At 43.5% G+C, this 18,193-nt stretch overlaps 1 protein-coding gene across 1 annotated transcript in view; it reads right to left on the bottom strand.

The window, feature by feature from the left end:
- Positions 1-18,193, bottom strand: part of LOC119383869 (protein Skeletor, isoforms B/C) — a 302,496-nt gene that overhangs the window by 206,634 nt on the left and 77,669 nt on the right. The window contains exons 5-6 of the mRNA XM_037652144.2: positions 2,215-2,287; positions 1,998-2,161 (exon numbers count right to left, since the gene is read on the bottom strand). Of these exons, the coding sequence (XP_037508072.2) occupies positions 1,998-2,161; positions 2,215-2,287 (237 nt within the window). The remainder of the gene's footprint in view (positions 1-1,997; positions 2,162-2,214; positions 2,288-18,193) is intronic.

The raw sequence follows: 18,193 nt of genomic DNA, 5'->3' as shown, positions 1-18,193 counted from the left end.
TACATTTGCTCGTTAATGAAAAAGTTCCTAGTGGCTACTCCAGTCTAAGCTGGGAAGAACATGTACTATACTCCGCGACAACTTTTCTTGGCACCACTGTGGAAGCTACAGAGCCAAAGTGCCTGCATGCGCGCGTGCCAAGAAATAGTACCTATATTTATTTTCCAATTCGAAAAGTTACCTAGCTCGAATAAATAAAGATTTCTTCATTATAAAAAGAGAACGAGTATGGGAAGCCATTCGTGAAAAAATGTTATTGTAAACTTCAAGTTTGTTTCTGTCTATTTTTTGCACAGCACCACGTTTTCCTCACGCCTGCACCACATTTTCCTCACGCCTGCTCTCTCAGAGTCTCAGTAAACATGGCGTCCGCGATGCCGCCTGAACCGTTGGCCTGAACCGTGTGCGGCCGCCAACTCGCCGTTTCGTTCTCCGAAGAAGCTGTACTCTAAATGTGACAGAAAGTGGCTATCAAACCAGACCACGCAAGTTATCTGCAATGTCATCGCTAGAGTCAGGCGCCGTCAGCGTGACTTGTCTGCAAATGCAGTGTGCCGGACTGTCGCCGAGCTCACCGTAGTGTGTGAGCGAACAGTTAAGCGTATCAAGGCTGAAGCTCTGCGGGCCCCACTTGCCTCCCCGAAGCGCAAGAATGTGAATTTCTCGGGCCAAACTGAGAAGCGCATCACCGGCATGACGCGGCTGCTGCGCTATTGCACGTTTGCGTTGGCAGCATTGCGGCGCAAAGTGCACAGCTACTTCATGCGCAATGAAATACCTACGGCCGAGAAGCTACGCTCTGTGAAGGTGTCTGACCAGCGAAGCTTGATAAAATAATCTGCGTCAGTCTCTTTTTAATTAAGCGTGAGCTCTCTTTAAATCTAAACCCAATTAGCGGCATCATGGTACTTGCATTCCGTATTTATTCGAATACAATGCGAGCTTTTTCTCCAAATTTTTGTACTAAAGTCGCCCCTCGCGTTACAATCTAGCAAACGCCGTATTCAGGTTGCGGTGTGCGCTTGGTGGCGTTCATCATATTCCCATGTGTCTTATTTTGTTGTCTTCGGGCTACACCCGCAAAGACTGTTTGGAATGCTCCGCGCAGACCGCGATGCGATGTTCTAGAAGCGCCACGATTGTTTTAGATCTTTCTGTTAAGATTGCGCGCAGTATGCGAATAGTCAGAGATTACGTGGTCACCAGCGATAACACTGGAACATTCGATAGAACATGTATAAAAGCCGACACGCTTTACGACTTGTCAGAATTATTGACGGACGACGCTCTGACTGACTCGTTTCCCGCCCACAAGTTTGGCCAAATAAAGAGTTTCATCTTCGACACACCCACTGCTGCCTTCGTCAACGTAAAAACCCTGTGACAACATACAGTACAGTAGGTAGATGCATCTACGCACACTGGTGTTCGCATTCTGCATGTAGACGTGGTGCTAAACGCTCTAGCAATGCGAGCAAGCTAAACCGAAACTGGAACTGAAATCGGCTGCAAGATGCCGAACTACTTGCGTAGTAACACAAATGTGCGGATGCCCCGCCTCCGTAGCCTTCGCTCCAATGCCAAGATAAGTTGTCGCCGAGTATAGGTTTACTTCGCGTAACGCTGTTCCTGTTGCTTAAAATCATGTTGCGCGGTAGTTTGGACACCCTGTATAGTCGCACACGTACAAACGCATGATAAAAAGCGCAGAGACATGGACGCATGAACATACATAAAGTATGGCTACGTCACTCATCATTTCCTTCTTTCTATCCTAACCTTTTCCTTCCTGCATGCCGGGAATCGAGCCTTCATCCAGGAGCTTGGAAGCATCAGTTGCTACAGGCAACAACGATGGTTCATGTCCGTCAAATGAGGCGACGTCAAGTGTCCGCGATTATTGGAAAACGGCGCATAAACTGCGCGCATTCGAGGGCCGCATTTCTGCCTACAGCCGAAATCTTTCGACATAATGTGCCAGCAGAAATGGCACTTACCTTGGGCGAGTGGCACGCTGAGCTTGTCGGGCATCCGTATGTGAGCGAGATCCTGGGAAGCCTTGACGCAGTAGATGGAGAGCCACTCGTACTGGTCCCAGCTGGCCCCTCGGCGCAGCGACAGCGTCACGTTCTCGCCGGCGTAGCGACGCAGTTTGTCGAGGCTGGGGAGAAGAGTTTCTCAAAGGCCCGCACTCGAGTGACGCGTGCTCCTCACCTGCCCTTTTCGTCGGCGATAGCGATGCCGTTCGTTCCAGACACGTCACCTCTGCCTACCAGGAAATGCGCATCTGTGCATACAACAAAAATCGGCACAGCTTTAGGCAGCCTGGAACAGCGTATCAAGATCATAGGCGTGATTTGAGCAACTTGTGGAACATCATAAGGAAGGACAACGGTGTCAGAATATGCGTCTGACACTCTCCCCCCAACGCCTGGAAAAGCACAGTCCCCGCGCGGCCAGGCTATGTTCGGACCGTCAACAGGTGAGTCTTCTTCACTACGAAGAGCGGGCTCAGTCGTCTCGGCAGTAATGCGCACGCTGCTGATTATGAAGGCATGCAGGCTTTTTTGTTCGCCTGCGTTTCCCCATCCTCTCACACCGAAGTTGAAAGGTGCTTGAAATGGGTAGAAAGTGCTTCGTACCGAACTGCAGTTGAAACATGAGCATGAAAAACGAGGCACGAGAAGAAATTACAACATCTCCCGATACCATGAGGCGATGCGAAGCAACGTTTCGGCATGGGGTCATTCCAAGTGAAACGTCCCAGCCCAAAATTCGACCACCAGCGATGCTATTGAAAAAAATTGAGCTAGAAGGTATTTATGTGAGAGTGATTTTAGTAGAGTATTTTCGTTCAGAAAAATTATCTGGTCACGTGACGGCCTTTTGAAAATTCCGGCGAGATGGAAAAGTTGGGTGGGAATATATTACGCGTGCTCACCCTTGAAACTGGGTACAATGGCACATTGTGTTTTAAACCATTCTATTGTCATTTTTCTTTCACGTGACGTCACAAGAAAAACCATATATTAATTTTCCGGCTTAAATAGGCTTAGCAAAGAAGCAAGAAAACGTGCAAATTCAGACAATTTTCGTAAAACCGGCGGCAATGTTTCAGCCGCAAAAATTTTATAGCTGTTTTACCAGTCAACGTAGTATCTGCTAAAAATATTTTTAACCTTTGTAAGCTAGCGTTTATTGAGATAAATGCTTGCAAAGTTGACAAAAAATAACTTTTTGGGGAGATTCACTCGTAAATTAAGCATTGAGGCCCTCGTGATAAAAATATGTGAAAGGGTTCTTTATATGCTCCAACGTCTTCTCTTGTGACGTGGAAATTTTTATTCCTGTAAATTTTGTTTAAAGCGAAAAAATAATTTTTGATGTCCACAACCAATGTCACTGGTAGGCGCTGGCAAACATAATCGTTTTCCGTGATTTTAGGTAAATTATTGCGATTGATACTTGGTTAGTTCTGTCTCATATTATTTAAGACCTTGTTAGCTTATTTCCACTGGTTATTGTCAGCCTTGTTTTAGGTATGTATATATTGACCATGAGGCATCAGACAGTAGATGGACGACAAGCCGGGCCCCTAAAGGGCTACATGCCTAAAATAGAAATAACGTTTTGAACTTTTGCTACCACGAGGAGGACCACAACCTATAAGCAGAGTGGAACTTCCTTGTCACTTCCCATGTCAAAAGCGCATGCGACGATGTTGGCGGCCCACTGAAATATCTGGCAGCAAGAGCAAGTCTACGAAGGTCATATGGTGGTCAGATTCCGCCACCACATGCTTTGTTTGGCTGGACCAAAAGTAATGTAAAGAGTGTTACAGTGATTTGGTTGCCACATTGAAAAATTCAAGAAACGAGAACCCAGCTCGCTCAGAGATTCGCCATGGTGATCTCTGTCAAAGGGACCCGACAACTGTACCATTTCGAACCGCCTACTCCTTCAACACTGTCCGCCGCGGTGGTGTAACAGTTACGGTATTCGGCTGATGACCCAAAGGTCGCGGGTTTGATCCCGGCCTCGGCGTTCGCGTTTCGATAGAGGCAAAATGCTAGAGGCCGTGTACTGTGGGATTTCAGTGCATGTTAAAGAACACCAGATGGTAGAAATTTCCGGAGCCCTCCACTATGGCGTGCCTCATAATCATGTCTTGGTTTGGGCACTTAAAACCTCAGATACTGTTATTACTTTTTCAGAACAACGTGTTGTGATTGCATCATTCTCCAACAGTCATGAACTTCAAGTGAGAAAGCCCGTATGTATGACAAGGTGGCCTACTTTGACATTAACGATTAAGGTGTAGAAAATGTGACCAGAGGACGGCACATCGGAAAGCAATAGGCCTGAACAACAAGAAATTTACGTTTTCAAGCCATAATTTCCTTTTGAAAGTGTTGGTAAACCATGAAAAGCTGTTCTCATGCTAGTGTGAGACACCCGAGAGCAAGAAATCATGTGATTCACACATCCGTGTGGCATAAACTGAAGCAGAGTCAGCCAATAAATACCACTGCCAAACGCTAATGCCCATGCTGTGCTCGTCTGCCTGACTTCCCCCTAGTGCCAGTTATGAAGGCACGAAAGTAAGCTAATTCCGATATGCGTATACACTGATGCGAAATAACGCTGCCATAGTTTGCTTGAAACACTAACGGAGCCCTCATGCAAGCCCAAAAAATCGCTGAGAAAAAGCACGTGTTCTGCAGAAAAGACAGACATCGGTAGTGCATTCCAGTGACATTGGTTGTGGACGTCAAAAATTTTTTCGCTTTAAACAAAATTTACAGGAATAAAAATTTCCACGTCACAAGAGAAGACGTTGGAGCATATAAAGAACCCTTTCACATATTTTTATCACGAGGGCCTCAATGCTTAATTTACGAGTGAATCTCCACAAAAAGTCATTTTTTGTCAACTTTGCAAGCATTTATCTCAATAAACGCTAGCTTACAAAGGTTAAAAATATTTTTAGCAGATACTACGTTGACTGGTAAAACAGCTATAAAATTTTTGCGGCTGAAACGTTGCCGCCGGTTTTACGAAAATTGTCAGAATTTGCACGTTTTCTTGCTTCTTTGCTAAGCCTATTTAAGCCAGAAAATTAATATATGGTTTTTCTTGTGACGTCACGTGAAAGAAAAATGACAATAGAATGGTTTAAAACACAATGTGCCATTGTACCCAGTTTCAAGGGTGAGCACGCGTAATATACTCCCATCCAACTTTTCCATCTCGCCGGAATTTTCAAAAGGCCGTCACGTGACCAGATAATTTTTCTGAACGAAAATACTCTACTAAAATCACTCTCACATAGTTACCTTCTAGCTCAATTTTTTTCAGTAGAATCGCTGGCGGTCGAATTTTGGGCTGGGACGTTTCACTTGGAATGACCCCATGTCGAACCTGCGTTTCATCCGTAGCAGTTTCCCGCCGACATTGCCGTTTGCGCGCTTGCCGACGTTTACGTTGCGCTTCGGCGCGTCGAGCCTTCCGTTGCTCCACCCGGCGGCTCCATGATCTCGGCAGGCGGTACTGCAACTGGCGCCGACGTTGACGTTGGAACTCACGAAACCGGCGCAGCCGGCACAGTGACTGAGCGTGTGTACGACCTAATGTGAGCCTTTTAAATGCGAAGCATTTCTTAGCGAACTTGTGCGACTTTGAGCGTATCTATCTATCTATCTATCTATCTATCTATCTATCTATCTATCTATCTATCTATCTATCTATCTATCTATCTATCTATCTATCTATCTATCTATCTAGCCGCCTACGACTTTGCGCTCTCCTGGTCGCTTGGCTAATCGAATGTACACCAAAATTGGTATGGCGTAACATGACTGTATGACGAACATAAATGACAAGTCATGATATGAAAATCATGACATGCATTTCATGTATAGCATGACTTACGTGCCACGCTCATGGGGCGCTGGCGGCCGTTTCGCTAGCTTGATCTACCCCGAAATTGGTATTGCGCGATGTGACTGTGTGACGAACATAAAAACACGAGTTAACATGAAAATCATGACACTCATGTCATGTGCAGCATGACTTACGTGCCACGCTCATGGGACGCTGCCGGCCGTTTCGCTAGCTTGATTTACCCCGGAATTGGTATTGCGCAACGTGACTGTGTGACGAACATAAAAACACCAGTTATTATGAAAATCATGACACGCATGTCATGTACAGCATGACTAACGTGCCACGCTCATGGTGCCCCGGCGGCCGTTTCGCTAGCTTGATCTACCCCGAAATTGGTATTGCGTGACGTGACTGTGTGACGAACATAAATGACACACGAGTTAACATGAAAATCATGACGCGCATGTCATGTACAGCATGACTTACGTGCCACGCTCATGGTGCGCTGGCGGCTGTTTCGCTAGCTTTATATACACCAAAATTGGTATCTTGTGACGTGACTGTGTAACGAACATAAAGAACACTAGGTAACATGAAAATCATGACACGCATGTCATGTACAGCATGACATACGTGTCACGCTCATGGTGCGCTGGCGGCCGTTTCGTTAGCTTTATATACACCAATATTGGTTTCTTGCGACGTGACTGTGTAACGAACATAAAAAACATAGTTAACATGAAAATCATGACATGCATGTCATTTACAGCATGACTTATGTGCCACGCTTATGGGGCGCTGGCGGCCGTTTCGCTAGCTTGATCTACCCCGGAATTGGTATTGCGCGACGTGAATGTGTGATGAACATAAAAACACGAGTTAACATGAAAATCATGACACGCGTGTCATGTACAGCATGACTTGCGTGCCACGCTCATGGGGCGCTGGCGGCCGTTTCGCTAGCTTGATCTATTCTGAAATTGGTATTGCGCGACGTAACTATGTGACGAACATAAAAACACGAGTTATTATGAAAATCATGACACGCATGCCGTGTACAGCATGACTCACATGCCACGCTCCTGGTGCGCTGGCGGCCGTTTCGCTAGCTTGATCTACCCCGGCATTGGTATTGCGCGACGTGCTTGTGTGACGAACATAAAACACGAGTTAACATGAACATCATTACACGCATGTCATGTACAGCATGACTTACGTGCCACGCTCATGGTGCGCTGGCGGCCGTTTCGCTAGCTTGATCTACCCCGAAGTTGGTATTGCGCCACGTTACTGTGTGACGAACATAACTAATAGGAGTTAACATGAAAACCAAGGCACGCATTTTCCTCAGTGACATACAAGACGATGTATGCAGCTCTTTGCTGGCTGCTTCGCATTACATCGAATCCCACAATGCGTGGGATCTACCGGCTTTTATCTAAACGAGGAGGGGGAGTGGAGAGGGGGAGTGGTGGTGGAGAGAGGGAGTGGGGGAGGGAGAGTGGAGAGGGGGAGAGTGAGGGGGAATGAAGAGGAGGTGTGTAGAGAGGGTCTGCGCATGCGCAGTATGGGTGGTCTCGCAGCACACCGGATTCAAGTCCGCCATTAGATGCTTCGCATATAAAAAATGGCTAAGTTGCTAGTCTTAGCCGCAGTTTCTACCGAGAATATATGTCTGTGTGCCACAGTACTTTACAAATTTTGTTATATTGTTTATTGTATTGTATTTTGTTGGCCCGAGTACTGCAAGATGAATCGTGAAATAGACCTTGCTAATGAAATTGTTGAAATACATGGTAAACTGAACATACTGATCACAATCAAAGAGAAAGTGGAAGCACTTGAAGGCATTATTGCCACCATTGATGCCATTGAAAAGTCCGTACAAGCAATGTCCGACAAGTACGATGAAGTAAAGCACAAATGAAAAAAACAAGGTGCAGATATAGACTGCCTAAAGACACGAGTGAAAAAGCTTGAAGAACGCACGGAAGAGCAGAAAATTGAGAATCTCAAGCAAGAAATGAACGATCTAGACCAATACGGCAGACGACTAAACCTTAAAATTCACGGGCTTCCGCAACAAATGAATGAAAATGTTCTCAAAAATTGAACATACTGGCAAACGACTTGAAGCTGCCTAGGCTGTCAGAATCAGATGTAGAAGCCGCCTACAGGCTTCCGAAAAGAGCAGGGCAAGACGAGGCTTATAAGCCCGCCCCTATATTGGTACGCTTCACATCTCGACTGACGCGAGATATCTGGCTCAAACAGCGACAAGAACTAAGGAAATCAAAGTCCAAGATCTTTTTCAATGAAAACTTAACTGCCCAGAACAAAAAGCTCTTCTGGCTGATAAGGTGTAAAGCCCGTGAACTGCATTATCAGTTTGTTTTTTTTGGAATGGGAAGATGTTCACGCGACGAAGCCCACGTCATCAAATTGTCAGAATAAGAACAGCTGAAGATGTAGAAGGGCTGCGATAACTCATAAAAGTTCCTTTTTTCTTGCCGACTTAATTAATGGCTTCTTTCACACAGTCGCAAAACTATTATGGTGCTTTTTCTTTTCGCCAATTAAAAGCTACACGAAACGTCAAACACCTGTACTTGTTAAATCTAAATGCGCGTAGTCTAAGGCACAAACAAAAATCTATAGGCCTTTTTTTCGGTGCACTCGAACATAATTTCGATATTTTAACATTCACTGAAACCTGGTTTTCTGGCGATAACCCTGATGTACATTTCTCTGGATGCAAATGTATTCAAATATCGCGAGAGAACAGAAGGGGTGGTGGTCGGGCGATTTATATTAAAAACTCCCTTCAATATGAAAATACTTCGGAATACACCCATATAGATCTTGACTATGAATGTCTAATGATCAATGCATGGGCACAATTATTGTTCTCATGTACAGACCCCCTTCTGGTTCTGTTACTGTGTTTCTTAATTATCTTGAAAGTGTTCTGCAATAATGTTGTCAGTCTGGATCTCCTGGAATTTTCTGTGGTGACTTTAATATTGACTTATTGGCAACAACATCAAATAGGCAAAACCTTGTTGATCTTTTCTGCTCTTTTGGGTATCAAAATGTAATTAACATGCCAACAAGAATTACAAACATATCTGAAACAGAACTTCTTTGCAGACTAGTTGGTTCATACTTGTAAACTCGACTTCCTGCGCAACCAGCAGGAATGAAGGAGGGAGACAGGAAAGAGCGCAGTCTTTCAACAGTTCTTGAGCCGCACTCTTCCGTTTTTTCGGACAAAAGAGCACCGCCTTGAAGTTCTTGTGCACTGCTTCTAGTGCCTTGTTCTGGTACATCCCTTCAGGCAGAACCACGAAAGGAAATTAATGGGAAAGGAAATGAATGGTTCTCACCTCGGACAAAGAGGGCGGTTTCGTGGTTCTGCCTGAAGGGATGTACCAGAACAAGGCACTAGAAGCAGTGCACAAGAACTTCAAGGCGGTGCTCTTTTGTCCGAAAAAACGGAAGAGTGCGGCTCAAAAACTGTTGAAAGACTGCGCTCTTTCCTGTCTCCCTCCTTCATTCCTGCTGGTTGCGCAGGAAGTCGAGTTTACAAATATCTGAAACGCTATCAGCCACGTGAATGCGACGCAAGTGTACTGATAGGAGACTTATGCGACCACTTGCCTTTCTTTATTTTCTTCACACCATACTTATCCAGACATAACCAAACTATACAGAATACAACCATTAAATGCAGAATAATATCTACGGATAAGATTGCGATTTTTCAACTTTTAGTAGAAGGTACAAACTGGAACTCTGTGACAGAGATCAAAGATCCCGTTGCCTCATACCGCCTCTTTCTAAACACTCTCGAAAGTCTCTATGACATTGCCTCTCCTACGACAACGATTAGAAAAACCCGTCGGTCTAGAAAACCATGGATAGACTCACACCTTTTAAAAAGAATAAAAGAGCGTGATAAGCTGTTTAGTGTATTTAGTAGCTGTTTAGTGTACGAAAATATGTTTGCTGTATATCGAATGACTCCAAAAAAGCCTGGAAAAAGGTCAATGGCCTTATGTGCAAAGATGATAAATCAGTTATATCGGAGCTCGTGATAGACGGTGAACCATGCTCAGGTGCGCCACTTGCGAATAGGTTCAATGAACACTTCCTTAGATTTGGCGACTGTGGGACCACTGTCGAGATGATGAGCAATCATACTTATGTAACTAGCAACATTTCATCCTCTGTTTTCATGTTTTCCACATTCGAATCTGAAATATACAAACTGTTTCAAAAATAAAAAAATAATTGTGCCTGTGGCGTAGATGACATAAAACCCCAGCCTATTAAAGCAGTTGCACATACCATAAGTAAGCCGCTTTCACATATCGCTAACACAATTCTTAGTTCAGGTATTTTTCCTGATGAGCTAAAGATTGCGAAAGTATCTGTCATCTTTAAAGGCGGTAATAAAAATGACCTTAATAACTATAGGCCTATCTCATTATTACCTATATTCTCTAAAGTTTTTGAGCAAGTTATCAACCTACGACTTTGAAATTACTTATTGCAAGAAAATGTGATCATACAACAACAGCATGGCTTCCAAAAGAAAAAAATCTACTGAAACAGCGCTAGTGGATATTAAAGAAAAAATACTTGACAATTTTGAACATAAATTACTTACCATAGGGATTTTTCTCGACTTCAAGAAAGCGTTCGATTCGGTTAAGCACCATACTTTATTACGGAAACTCCCTTCATATGGAATTAGAGGAAAAGCTCTAGAACTTATAAAATGTTATCTAGGTAATCGGCAACAGTACACCAGTCTCGGCGACACGAAATCTAAGGTAGGTAATATCATTTGTGGCGTTCCACAAGGATCAATCTTAGGGCCCTTGCTTTTCTTGATTCATATCAATGATCTATCTAACATACCGCTAACACCCGATGTTGTTCTCTACGCGGACGACACCAATATATTCTTCGCCGGTAATTCCCTCAATCACCTTGAACAACAAACAAACCTATGGCTGACACATCTTTCTGACTGGCTTAAGTGTAGTAGATTAGAACTAAATACCAAAAAAACGAAATATTTTTTATTCCGCCCACGCAATAAGGCTATCACAAGCGAGCCTACAATAACATTTGAAGGGCAGAAAATTGAACGTGTCACAGCGCATAAATTTCTTGGAATACTTTTTCAAGAACACTTAGACTGGTCCTTACACACCAACCAAGTTCGTACCAAGATATCCAGATCCATGGGTATAATCTGCAAATTGCGACAGCTCCTTCCTCTGTGGTTAAAAAAAAACTATATTACTCCGTTGTTCACTCACATCTCCATTATTGTCTTCTTGTATGGCGAAATACGACTAAAGCAAACACTGATAAAATTCACATCTTGCAAAAAAGAGCTATACGACTAATATCAGGGGTTTCATTCAGGCATCATACCGCGCCTCTCTTTAAGGAACATAAAATACTTACGGTAACCAACGTCATGAAACAAAAATTGGCAATGCTTATTTATAAACAGGTACGAACTGATCGCTCAGGGCTTTATCAGAGCCACCTCCCGAGAGATCACGGTCACAACCTACGGCATAGGGTTATACATGTGAGAAACCACGTACGAATTACGGCACACCAAAAATATTGTATCGAATTTCGCATTTCCTGAACGAACAACCGATTGTAGCTTCTCTAATTGACAATACAGTCTCATATGGCATTTTTAAAGAGAAGATACAGGAATACTTCCTATCTACACAAACATAATCACCGTCATCATCTGTTTCACACTCCCTGAAGTATTTTCTTTGTGTAAATCACATTAACGTTCGCTTATGTTATCTAAACTGTGTTTAATTTATTGTCACACATATTGCTTATTGTCGTTGTTGCCTTTTGATTTTTGAAACCTTGTGTATTGAAATTTCAAGTTTCTTCAAGTATTTTACATGTCTTACATTAGCGTTTGTTTATGTCCTCTACAGTTTGTTTGATTTGTCAGACACATATATGCTTTATTGATTTCACTGCTGGGCAAATTTTCGCTCATTTATGTTTTCTGTACACACATGTTTTGCGTGTAGAAACTCATTTATTCATACTTTCTTATTGTCTATTTACTTTACACTGAGCACTGTGTCATTTTGGTGGGTTTGGGGTTTACAGGGGGCAGGCGCTTTGTAAGGCTTTTATGCCTTTTCGCCGGTCCCCTAGGCAAATTGTACCTTTCTTTTATTTTTTTTATTTTTTTTGCTTTTGCCTTAAATAAACTTCAACTTCATATGCACGACACATACCACTGCCATTAGTTCCTGGTTGATTCCATGCCAAGTTTCGCAGACGTAGCGCTCGCACATCGCAGATTTTGCTGATAAAATTTGTGCCTTTTTCCTGTGCCACAAGGAGTGGTGCGGCAAAACATTTTTGCTGGAAAAAAAATTTGACGATAAATGCGCCCCCTCTAAGTTCGCTTGTATTTGTTAAACTGTGCCTAACAGAAAAATATGCATAAAACCAATTTTTGTGTGTTGAGCTTTGAACCCGCGCTTGGACTATTCAGAGGTTCTATTTAGTTGTTCTATTTATTAATTCCGAAACTTTTTGTGTTTCACTACCAGCTAAGTATTTTCAAAATCTACAAAAATCTTTTTTCTTGAGCTATCTCGAAGTCTCCCTAACCAATCTTAATAATGGTATGATTTTCAGGAAAGTGTATATTAGTAAAAAATGTTTAGGGATAAAATAGACTTGCAATCTTCCCGAAACATTGTGAAATTAGAGAAAATAGACGATTTCTCGCACGTTTGACCGTATTTTTCATACTGATGCGCTCCAAGTAAAAAATCCTCGTCATAAGCGTGTGATAGAAGACTTGATGGTTCAGTAATGAAGAAAGTCTAATGAAATCATTTTTTGTTTTAAGGAAGAAAATATTTTTTTAATTTGGTCCTCCGAACGCGCCCTACATTTCTTTTCGTTGCCACGTCGCCGCAAAACACGTGGTCGCCCTTGCAATCGTCACGGGCGGTGGCAAGATGCAAGATGTATGTCAGTGGCTCGTCAGTGCGTCTTGTCGCGTTGATGTCAGCTGGCGACGAGTAATGAATTCGCGTTACAATGTGAGCTTGCTTGGCGGGCCCAATGGGAAGTATGGACGCCCGAGAGCAGCTTATGGTATCGTTGGCACATTGTGCTACATTTTGCTGGTATTTGTGATCACAAGATGTCAAAGCTTTACATTTGTGTTATACATGATGTTCCTGCTACAACGATGTATTAATTCCAAGTTTTATATATATATTCCACAGTAGTATTTCTTTTTTTTCGCTTCTTTTTCGAATGTACCCGCCCCTTATGTAATACCCTCGAAAGAGGGGGCCCTGAGGAGAATTTTGAATAAATAAATAAATAAAAATGCGGCAGATACCACGCACTGTGGGAATCGATGTAATTCGAAGCAGCCAGCAAAGAGCTGCATACATCGCCTTGTTTGTCTTTGAGCCAAGTGAAATCATTCATTTCATGGCATCTAGTTCACCATATACCGCATGTTTGCTATGCACGCATGCAGGCACAATCTGGTATATACCATGCCAGTGAAACGTATATTCTGGTAAATGCAATGCATGACCTGTCATTTATGTTCATCACGCACTCGTGTCATGCCATACCAATTTTGGTATATATCCAGTTAACAAAACGGCCGCAAGCGCGCCATGACAGTGTCATGTGAATCATACCGTACATGACATGCATAACATGATTCGCATGTTAAGACCTGTCATTTATGTTCGTCGTAGTCACATCGGGCAATACCAATTTTGGCGTATATTAAACGAGCGAAATGACCGCGACTTCACCATGAGTATGGCATGTAAATCATGCCATACAGGACATGCATATCGTGGTTTTCATGTTGCCACGTGTCACTTATGTTCGTCATACAGTCACATCGCGCAATACCAGTTTTGGTGTACGTCAAGCGAGCGAAACGGTCGCGATCGGACAATGAGTGTGGCATGTAAATCATGCCGTAAATTACTTGCATGTCAGGATTTTCATGTTACCACCTCTCATTTACGTTCGTCATACAGTCGCGTCGCGCAATACCAATTTTGGTGTATATCAAGCTAGCGAAACGGCCGCGAATGCATCATGATCGTGGCATGTAATTCATTACACACATGACTTGAATGCTATGATTTTCATGTTACCACTTCTCATTTACGTTCGTCATACAGTCGCGTCGCGCAATGCCAATTTTGGTGAACATCAAGCTAGTGAAACGGCCGCGAATGCACCATGAGCGCAGCATGTAAATCATGTCGTACTTGACTTGCATGTCATGATATTCAAGTTAGCCCCTCGCATTTATGTTCGTCATACAGTCGCGCCGAGCAATAGCAGTTGTGGTGTATATCAAGCAAGCGAAACGGTCGCGAATGCGCCAAGTGCGTGGCATGTAAATCATGACATACATGACATGCATGTCATGCTTTTCATGTTACCACCTGTTATTCATGTTCTTCATACAGTCACATCGCGGAATACCAATTTTGATGCATATCAATCTAGCGAAACGGCCACGAGTGCGCCATAAGCATGGCATGTAAATCATGTCGTACATGTCATGCATATCATGATTTTCATGTTACTACCTCTCATTTACGCTCGTCTTACAGTCGCGTCACGCAACACCAATTTTCGTGTATATCAAGCAAGCGAAACAGCCATGAGTGCGCCATGAGCATGGCATGTAATTCATGTCATACATGTCATGCATGGCATGATTTTCATGTTACCGCCTCTCATTTACGTTCGTCAGGCAGTCGCGACGCGCAATACCAGTTTTGGTGTATATCAAGCTAGCGAAGCCGCTGCGCATGCATCATGAGTGTGGCATGTTAAGTCATTTCGTACATGACATGCATGTCATGATTTTCATATCACCACGTGTCAGTTATGTTTGTCATACGAAAATGTCTCGTCATACCAGTTTTCGAGCGCCCCGAGACCAGGACATGTAAATCATGCTGCAGATGACATGCGTGTCATGATTTTCACGTTAGAACCTGTCATTATGTTCGTCATGAACTCTTGTCACGCCATACCAATTTTGGTAGGTACGAAATTAACGGAACGGCCGCAATAGCCTCAAGGCCGTGGAATATAAATCACGCTGGTCATGACAAGCATGTCATTATTTTTATGTTATGACCTGTGATTTATGTTCGTAATAAGGTCATGTTATGCCACACCAATTTTGGTATACGTCCGATTAACGAAACGGCCAGGAGAGCACGAAGTCGTAGGCGGCTAGATAGATAGATAGATACGCTCAAAGTCGCAGAAGTTCGCTAAAGAAATGCTTCGCATTTAATACTCTAAACGTCTCTTCCTTACATATATCGCGGACGTGCTGACTTTTCCATTATTGTCCTTAAAACCCAAGGCTTCATGTAGGCTCGTGCCCAAACGTACACCCGGGTGGATATCTCCACATTCAATCAGAACATGCTCCGCCTTTTCCTTATCTTCCCCGCCGCATGTGCATTGTTCTTCTTCTTTACTGAATCTCGCTTTATAACTACGCGTTCTAAGGCAACCCGACCTCGCTTCAAACAGTAAAGCGCTTCCTATTAAATTATCGTAAAATGCCTCCCTCCTTATTTCATTTTTGCCCTTTCGGTAATTACTCAAAGCCGGGTTTTTTTTTTTTCCCCCATAGCTGCCGTCCAATAAATCCTCTCCGCCTCTCTGACTTTTCGCTTAACGCTCTTTGTTGATATATTGCTTACAGTAACAGCCGTATATTTACTAGTGAGCCTCCGAGTTCTTTTCCTCCACTGTGTGTCCACGCTCTTCCTGTGCAAATAACAGAACACCTTCTCTGCCCATCTACTCCCCTTCATATTCCTTAGCCTCTCTTCGAACCTCATTTTCCTCTGAGCTTCCCTCACCTGAAAATTTGCCCATCCGATATCGGCCGTTACAGCCTCATTTGTCCCGTGAGCCCGCAACGCGAGGTTCACATTCATTCTTGATTGCCCTTCTAACTTCTTGCACAACACTGAGTTTCCAAATGTTAGCCCCGCAACCATTACACCTTTTTACAGACCTCGAAGCTCCTCGTACCTATTTTATCCCCACAACGCTTTGTGCTTCATTATTGCAGCATTCCTCTTTCCCTTTGCTACCGAGGTTTTTCCTGTACCTCCATGTAAATATCACCCTCACTTACCCATACTCCGATGTACTTGTATTCGCTTACGCTCGGTACTTCTTGGCCTTGTATTGACACCGCCTGATCATTGAATATCATCAATGCACACTTTGTTACAGTGACTCCTAGTCCTAGAGCTTCAGTTACCGCTCCGCATATATTCATCAGCCGCGCTGTATCATCTCGACTGTCCACAAATAAGACAATATTGTCCTCATGAAATAAACCTGGAAACTGCTGCTCAATCATCAGGCCGCCCTGTCTGTGTGATAGATTAAAACCAATGTTGCTACCTTCTAGCGATTTTTCCATCCTAACCATGTTTTCCATCCTCAGCAGCCGGGAATGACGACATCCATGCCTAAGGCCCTTGCTAATAACAATCTTCTCTTCACGACTCATTCCTTCCCGTTCTATGCAAACTCTATTTTCTCGTAATATCTCCCTCAAAAGCTGCATACAGTCGTCGCCTGTGCCCATTTCTTTCAATATATACCACAAAATTTCCTGATTAACGTTCTCATACACCCCAGTGATGTCTAGAAAAGTGACGTATAAGGGCCTGTTTTCTATTTTAGATATTTCTATACACTGAGTAAGAACAAATAGGTTGTCGTCTAATCGCCTGCAGATCTGAAATCCATTCTGAAGTTCTTCCAAAACGTTATGTTCTGGCCACGTTTCTATCTTTATTTTTACTGCCTGCATCCCGAGCCTGTGTAGTGCCGATGTAACGGTTAGTGGTCTATACGAGCGAATGTTGTCCTTTTCTCTCTTGCCTTCATATATTAAGTTCATTCTACTTCTTCGCCGACTGTCCGGCACTTGCCTGTCCTGTAAGAATTTTTCTACGCCTTTCGACAGTGCTTCTTTGTCCTAGTGCGTTAATGAGGCTGACGGGAACGCCGTCTAAACTCGCGGCTCTGCGCTTTTGGAATTTTTACTTCAGCCTTTTTCCAGCTGACATTCTCCAGTACTAGCTCTTCCTCAGTTGCGCTCTCCTTCATACTTTCACTCACCGGGGAAATCCCCTGGAGAACCATTTTTAAAAGAACCGGCTGTTACTCTCCGAAAGCAGCCTAGCGCTTCGTACCCTTCCAATTGATTTCCTCCTTTATTTACAATATGTTGTTGCATTATGACAGACTTCCTACCTAGCGCTTTTATGTGGCTTTAAAATACCCCAGGCGTGGCCTTCTTTTTTTTCGTGAATCTCTACCACGCAGCGTTCACTTTCACCTTTAACTTTTGCTTCGAACAATATATGTACAGCGGATTTTTTCTCTAAATATATATCCCATATTTTGTTGACTTCGTCCTGCGGCGGCTTCTCCTTTTTTCCCTGTCTATGCTCCCGTGATGCTTCACGTCGCGTCTCGATCGCTTGCCGGATTTCCTTGCTCCGCCAACTTTTTGGCTTCCTCTTTCCTTTCCAGCAAATAGTTTTCTTCTCTTTCCCTCGCTCTTTCGTCATTATATGTAACAGCCCACTATATTACCACTCCTTGCCTGGTATTTTGCCTACTTCTTCGTCGACTCTTGCGGCTATATTTGTAATTTGTTTGTCAAATAAATACGATCTGCCAAACTTTGATTCTATGCTCTCATTTCCAATTGTATCCCATTTGTAATGTTATGCGTTTATGATAACTACCCAAGCTGTTGATCCCTACCTCGTCTATTCACATTTCTCTCAACTTTTCGTAAATTCCTTGTGTCATGAATGAATAATCAATGTTCGATTGCCTCATGATTACATATGAAGCAGCGCACGACGACAGGCACAAAAGGAACGATAGGGACACCGCAGCGGTGTCCCTATCGTTCCTTTTGTGCCTGTCGTCGTGCGCTGCTTCATATGTAATCATGAACTATCACCAATTCGCCCAACTTTCGACATTACTGAAGTTCGATTGCCTGTTTCAGACTTCGCACCGTTATCTGCCCATCACATTTAGGCAACGTGATATGTATCTCAAGACCACGACCTACTGTACTCCTGACCTGCCCAGATGTCCCCTCTCCAGCGCCCATGTTCTACTTCATAGCTCCTGCCGCTAGGGACGTAACCTACGA

Source organism: Rhipicephalus sanguineus, chromosome 1 (genome assembly GCF_013339695.2).
Source record: "Rhipicephalus sanguineus isolate Rsan-2018 chromosome 1, BIME_Rsan_1.4, whole genome shotgun sequence".
NCBI lineage: Eukaryota > Metazoa > Arthropoda > Arachnida > Ixodida > Ixodidae > Rhipicephalus > Rhipicephalus sanguineus.
This window is presented reverse-complemented; position numbering and strand designations above follow the sequence as displayed.